The 7,293-nt window shown below is 43.2% G+C and overlaps 1 protein-coding gene across 1 annotated transcript in view; it reads left to right on the forward strand.

The window, feature by feature from the left end:
* Nucleotides 1-1,085: 1,085 nt before the first annotated feature.
* The window catches only part of LOC310943289 (neuropilin-2-like), a gene marked incomplete at its 3' end in the record, with an annotated part of 85,765 nt that continues 79,557 nt past the window's right edge, over nt 1,086-7,293 (forward strand). Inside the window, exon 1 of the mRNA XM_083908830.1 lies at nt 1,086-1,224. Coding sequence (XP_083764956.1) covers nt 1,149-1,224 — 76 coding nt within the window. The 5' untranslated portion in view covers nt 1,086-1,148. The remainder of the gene's footprint in view (nt 1,225-7,293) is intronic.

Below are 7,293 nucleotides of genomic sequence, written 5' to 3' on the forward strand. Positions count from 1 at the left end.
GCACCCCTGTTTTCTACCTTTCTTATTTCCAACTGTTTCATACCAGAGAGGATGCAGAAGATGGAGGGAAATGATATAGATTTTTATTTTAAAAAAAAAGGGAAGCATAGATGGAGAGAGAGTGTGAGATGGGGTGAGGTAAAATAAAATAAAAAAGGGAAGGAGAGAGGGAGTGAAACTGCTCTTTAATCAGTGAGGGGCTATATGGAGGCGGGCAGAGGTGCCTACTGTAATCCGATACACGTGCGCGCGCGTGGCGTGCCTGCGCGCCGAGACAGGAGGAGGTGGGGAGGGGGATTGAGTGAGCAATCCTGCACGATGCCACAAACCCGGCGGAGATCGGAGAGGAAGGAGCGAGAGACAGAGAGAGAGAGAGAAGGAGGAGGACGGCACTGGCGCAGGCAGAGAGACGCAGTCAACGCGTTTGAGTGGAGAAACGCTCAGTTTGCATGAGGAGACCGAAGAGGCTGCACGTTTGGTTTCTCCTCGGCAGGTTTTACGCACGCACACCGGCGCTCCTGACCAGAGGTTTTTGCGCACAAAGCGGACTCTCTTACAGTTGGGACAATATTTTTGTTTTGTTTCGTACTCACAGGTGGTTTTGACATGTAAACGCGCCACTTGGGGAGTCGGAGCAAAAGAGTTGGGAGTATTTTTTCCCCCTTGCAGATGGAAAAAGACGCGACTTTGTTTTATTAATTTATGGTTTGCCTTTATATGTTTCTTTTCTTTTTTTTCTTTTAGCGTTTTGAATAAGTGATTTATTCATACATACATCAGCTGTGTGAGGGTTTTTTTTTTCTATCCTCACGCGTTGTGCACCGGCATGGGTTTCCCGGTCCTAAAAATGTGGTTATTGGACAAACTGCGCTGATAACAGATGTAGACGCGCGGTGTCTCACACTGACACAGCTCATGCGGGCACGGGTTTTAAGTTTAAAAGCAGCCTCGGTTTTCTTGGAGAGCAGCGTGAGCGCAAACCCCGGCGTTTTGTGGTGGAGTTTTTCGGACACGAGTCTTGTTGCGCTTGAGAGGAACAGAAAACGCTGTGGGGTAGGGAAGAGGACTGTGGAGCTTTTTTGATACAGAATAAAAACCACAGAAGAAGATTAAGGGAACATTTTTTTTCTCCATATTCGAGGGGGAAGATGGATGTATTCATTTGGCTCTGTGGATGTTTACTGGCGTTTCTCTGGGCTCCAGCGGTCACAGCAGAGGAAGGAGGTAGGTTTGACACTTTCCCCAGCCGTGGCACATAGGTGTTACATGGAAACTGGACTGTTCTTTGAAATCTCCACCACAACTATTCTGTGAAACACGTGGTTTTTCTTTGTTTTTATCCTTATATATGTTGTTATTAGTGACTCAAATAATGCGCCCATGGGGCATAATCCTGCTTAAATTGACCCATCGCCCTCGTGTGTTTACACCAGGGTTAGAGAGGTGTAAAAAAGTTAACTATAAAGTAAACACAGCTAATACAACACAAAAATATCATTACATTATAGCTGTATTCCCTTGTACATATCTTTTCCCACGTACAGTAGTATTTAATCTGCAGACTAATCAATGGCTTTTCTCGGGAGAGCCATCCCATAATGAAAAATCACTATAATGTTCCTCTAATTTCGCTACCGGGACTACTTTTAGTGGCAGCTGCTGTGTTTAAGGCACCATCCCAGTTCAGTTTTAGTGACATTTTCCGCATTGTTTTATCTCACTATGTGTCACTGGGATGGAGTCATCATGTCTTAGCGCCGTCTGTAAAGTCACATCATTCAACTTGCGCACGGATAGCGGTGAACATGGTTCTCTGTGTGCGTATCTGGCCAGGTTCTCTCTCTCTCTCTCCGGTCACACGGAGGTCCCGATTCCACTCCCGTTTCCACCGACTCAGTTCTGCGGGGGTCTGTCACACGCAGCGCGGCTCCGTGCATGAGCGATGTTGAGGGGGTCAGGGGCTATCAGCTGCATTAACACTTAACGCTTTACACTCTATTAAAAGTGGCACGAAATAACGGTTATTTTTTTTCCCCCGCGCGCTCGCTCGCTGCTCCTCGGGGTCCTCATGCGTTTAACGTGGATGTTTACGCGCATCCAAACGATCTTTACGCACAGGGAGTACTCGGATTGAGCAGCTCAGTGAAGAACAAGGGTTTGTTGTTGAGTTTGAAACAAACAAAGAGTGTTGCTTTTGTGAAGCGTTACAGGTTGGTATTTATAGTGAACGGTGTGTTCCTAAGCCAATAAAAACAAATAAAAGACGCTTTTAAATTACTTTTTTCTACCCTTTATGCATTTTTTAGACACAATAACCTTTGTCTACAATTAAAGAAAGAGCAGGAGGCACTTGGCACAATATTTGATTCCTATTTATGGTCCACTTTCTGCGTTGAGATATGTTTGTGTAAAAGAGGGGAAATGAGAAATGGCATTTGTTGTTATATTGATTGAAGGCTTAAAGCTGGGGCTTTTGCAGATCTCATGACTTGGATTGAGTGGCCCCCGTCTGCCAAGATGTTGTTGTGGAGGAACACAGTGCAACACAGAGTGAGAGAGAGCAAGTGAGGGAGACTTTGCATCACATTTCACCTTGAATGTGACGAGATGAAGATATGTTGCCACATTGGAACACATTGCTCTGTGTGGATATTTCCATGTCGACTGAAATCCGAGTCGGTTTCAGGCCAACACCGTCCGTGACCTATCGGCCGGAGGGTTGTCACAATCCAAATGTTAATGTTGGGGCTTTTTTTTTTTTGCTGTAAATCCTACAGGTTATTTGAGCAACAGCTATGTGCTGACCTGTGTTTACAGTGAGTGAGGTTTTTCACGGCATGGAAGCTGCCGTGCTGCTGAAGGTTGATGGATAAAGTGTTCAACTTTGAGGGCTGTGGTTTCTGTTCTGTGTCCACGATGAGTCATTGTGTGACCACAGAGCACTTCTTCTTTTAACCATGTCATCACATGGTCTATTTAAATGAGCTGCCTAATCAGTCAATGTGGTCTGATGATGTTATCTTGACTTAAAACTTAATAAAAAACAGATTAATCAGGCTGCTATCTCTTCCTGGTACGCTGGAAAACAGAGGATTGAGGCTTCCTCAGCAGTAAACTTTCAACAGATGCCTCTTCCCTGTCGTCTCGGGAGAGATGTACAAGAAAAAGCATAGTCAGAGTAAAAATATATATATAGCGAGAGACAGGAGGGAGGTACAGTGGGAGGAAGTAACAGGGACAGGCAGAGGAAAAGCTGCAAAAAAAAAACCAACAACAAGTGAAGCAAACGGAAGAATGATTTTTTTCGCTGCGCTGTTTGATCCTGTTTCTTCATTCTGTTTGATCACAGCTGTGCCTGCAAGGGAGATAAATGGACATAATTGGCCACTCAAGACCAGCTGTCTGCCTCTATAGTGTCTCTACTGAAATATGCTGGTTGATGAAACAGGCTCACCGTGAGCCACAGTGAAGGAGGAAGCAAAGCAAGCAGTGGGGATAAATTGCCCACAGGTACGCAGGACTGAGGACTGGTTAAAAAAGAGACGGTTTCTTTCCGAACATGATGTGGTTTTTAAAAGTCTGGACACCTCTTCTGAACATTTTGGGGGTGAAAGAGTCAACAAGTCCGCTGACTCTGCAGCAGCATGCTTCATATTCATGCTTTTAATTGTTAGGTCATCGTTTGGCCTAGTGCTGTACTGTAGAGTCTCTTGTTTTCCAGTCTCCCCATACCTCACATAACCAGGTGCAGTGTCCCCCCCCCCCCCCCCCGTGAGGTTGACTTGTTATAATTACATTTTACAGCGGCCCACTGCGTAATAATGCCATCAATAAAACAAACCATCCGTGTCATTTTCTCACACAAAAGCGGTTAAAAAACCTTGTGCGCGACACAACAACAGGACTCACTGCCACAAACACAGGAGAACAAATGAGTTATTAGCTTCTGCAAGTACAGGTTTAAACTGTGTTTGTGTCACCTCATTGATAATTACTCACATTTGTAAATGTAGAAGTGAACTTTTGAAACATTTAAGGCACCTCGTCGTATGTAAAGTTTAATAATAGTATGATTTAGAGCTGAAGCGGTTAATCGATTATTGTTTTAGCTTCTTAAATGTGAATATTTTCTTCGTTTCTTTGCTCCACATAACAAAGAAATCATGGAAAGTTAATCATTTTGGTTTGTAGGCAAAACAAAGACATTGATATTTTCTGACATTTAATGGACCAAACGATTAATCGAGAAAGCAATCGACAGATTAATCCATTACGAACATAATCGTTAGTTGCAGCTCTTTTATGATTCCCGTTTTAGTCTTTCCTAATTTGCACTGCATCCTCACCTGAGGTGTCGAGAAACGATGATGATGGTATATTAAAATCAAAAATGTCATGACATTTAAAGCTCTGTATAAGAAACGATATGGCAATAAAAAAATAGAGGAGGATATGAAGGATGAGAGATAAGTGGAAAAGATGGAAAGGAACGGGAACCTAAAGAGAGCATGAGAGGGCAACGGTGAGAGGAAAAAGAGAGGAGAGCAACAGAGTGTGAAGAAGCAGTTGAGTGGAGCCACCTGCAGTAAAGAAACCTGGATTTATTACTATCTTTTGTCGAGAACAAGAGGTTTTTACGTGTAAGATAATGTATATTATCAGCGGCATATGGAGGAAAATGAACAAATCTGTCCAAAGAGGCCACGAGGCAGAGCTATAAATATATTATTCAAATCAAATTATGTGTTGAAATTGTGTTTGTGACTCTTCCTGTGTGTGTGTGTGTGTGTGTGAGTGAGATAGAGAGAGGGAGAGGTGACACTGTGCCGCAGACGTTCTTCAAAACCGATTTCATCCGAATTATCTCGCAGGTAGCAGGTGTTTTCCGCCACGTTTCAGGATTAAGGGTTTCATTTGGCAATACAGATTTTTTTTTTTTTTTTTCTTCGCCCATCTGTTTGATATTAAAAATCCTAAAAAAATACGTATGAAATAAACAGGAAGTTGGATATTTAAAAAAGGAATGAAATTCACAAATCAAATTATATTTTTTTTTTGTCTTTTCACAGTCATTAGATCAGGAGGTGCAGAGGCCCACTGACATTCACAGCATACAGTCGTCACTGGACCGTCCACACACACACACCCCCCCCCCCCCCCTCTGTGCCTGTCTCTTGTCAGTAAAAGGGAAAGGACAATTAGTGGGTCCAGGAGGATGTTCTAATTACAGTTATCATGTCATTAGTAAACTGCTAGTATTCTAGTTTCTTCATTGGCCAGTGGTAATGACTGATGTAATTAGAGAGGGAGGGTGAGATCGCTCTCTCCCCCTCTCTCTGTGTGTGTGTGTGTGTATTTATATCTCTGTAAAGAAAAAGGGGGAGATCATGGAAATCCTTTGAATGAGTCTATTTGCTTGTTCTCACCTCTTCTAAAACACACACACACACACACACACACACACGTTCAGTGTGTGTCTGAGCTCGTGCGTTACAGCTAAGCCTTCCGTGTCCTCAGCGGTCCCTCCAGAGCTGGTGTGCCGTGCGAGGCCACAGGTTGTTTTCCTTCCTTCCTTCCTTCCTTCCTCGTCTCTCTCTCTTCACGCTAAATCATGCTGTTGTTTCCCTATTTTCACGGCACCTCACCTCTGCTTTAATGGTGCATTCTGTCTCTTTCTCCACACCTCCTCCCCCGCGTCAGTGTTTTCTCTCCGAGTCGTCTTTTCCGCCTCACTTCACAGCGTTGGGAAATCTCTCGCTCCCTCATTCTTTTCAGGTTCTGCCTTTTCTCTCAGACACTCTCAGTTTATGTTTTCCTCAGCTGGCCTTTTACCCCCCCCCCCTTTTTTTTTTTTTTAAAAGTACATTTATTTCAGATGTGTTTGTAAAGTAGTTTTGAGTGAGGATGAAAGTTTCCTTGCAACAGTTGTCCGTGAACTTTGAAATTGTTGTTGTGGTGGTGGTGGTTGTGCCACGTGAATCTTCTGACAGCACTTGACCCCATGTTGTTCAGTGGTATATGACTGAAGGCAACCTTGAATAGGAATAAACGCAATGTCAACAGTGTTAAGTTAACAGGGACCAGATATCACTGCTGCACAGAGGACCATCAAACAGGCAGTTTATGCTTTAAAGGCAGCTCCATAAAACAACATTTGTCTGTGCATAAGTGACAGGAGCCGGAGTTGAGATGCGAAAAACGGCAAATAAAATAAGAAATGCACACATTTATCTTATTTTTGCATTATATGTCCATTTATTTCTTTATTTACCTACACGTTTTGTCTGTTACACCCTCGCAAGGAAGTGTAGTCATGAAAACGTGGACACTGGAGCTGTTAGTAATCCAGCCATGGCAGGATGGTTCCTGCCAAACCGAACCACATCATCCACTTTTAAACTCTTTCTACCTAGTCCATTGTCTTATTGAACATTATTTCCACCTCTTTAGCTGCACTCTTTGTTTTGGTCTGTTGGTCGTTCTGCTTCAGTGAGTATTTCAGTCATATCTTCTTCTTCTTCCTCTTAACATCTTAAAGCTGCATTATGTAATAAATCTAAAGCAACTGGCCATAAAACCCTCCTAATATGTCACAGAGACTCAGGAATAATGTTCATATAACAAACTGAACTCACCAACAACAACAGTACAGCCAAAATATTTGCATTTAAAAAAACTCTTTTGCAGACTGCAAATCACATTTTGGCACGTGGCGCCACCTACCGCCTTCTACCAATCATTGCAGTCAGTAGAGTCTCAGCTGCCGAGCAACCACGTGTTGCCAGTTACGTCAGAAAAGGAAACCTAAAAGACCTTGAATTTGAATGTAATAACCGTTTTTGGCCACATTCTTACATATGGCACCTTTAAGTCTTTATCCTCCATCCTTCTGTCTCCTCTTTCCAGACCTCCATAGGTCATGTATAGGGTTTTTGACCATGAGTATGTTCTCCCATCAGCTCTTTGTCTTTCTTCTTTTCTTTCTCAGAAGCACAGTTGTATTTGTAATATTCCACTCTTGTTGCTTAGCCCCACCTGTTTGTGTGCATGTATGGATTGTGTTTTCTGTCCAGTGATCTTTTTTCCTGAGCTGCTGACTTTCTCTTTTCAAATGATGAGAGACAGATGTTCTGGCACTGCTGCTCGCTCTCTCTTCTTCTTCTCCTCGTCATCCCCTTTCTTTCTCTCCTCCTCTCTCCTCTCTCGTTCTGTCCATTCCTGAGGTTTTCTGGGTTTTTTTCACTAAAAGCTCCTTGGTTTGAATCCAAAGAAGACATTTCAGTTCTGCTGCTT

This window comes from Microchirus variegatus (assembly GCF_963457635.1).
Source record: "Microchirus variegatus genome assembly, chromosome: 22".
Lineage (NCBI taxonomy): Eukaryota > Metazoa > Chordata > Actinopteri > Pleuronectiformes > Soleidae > Microchirus > Microchirus variegatus.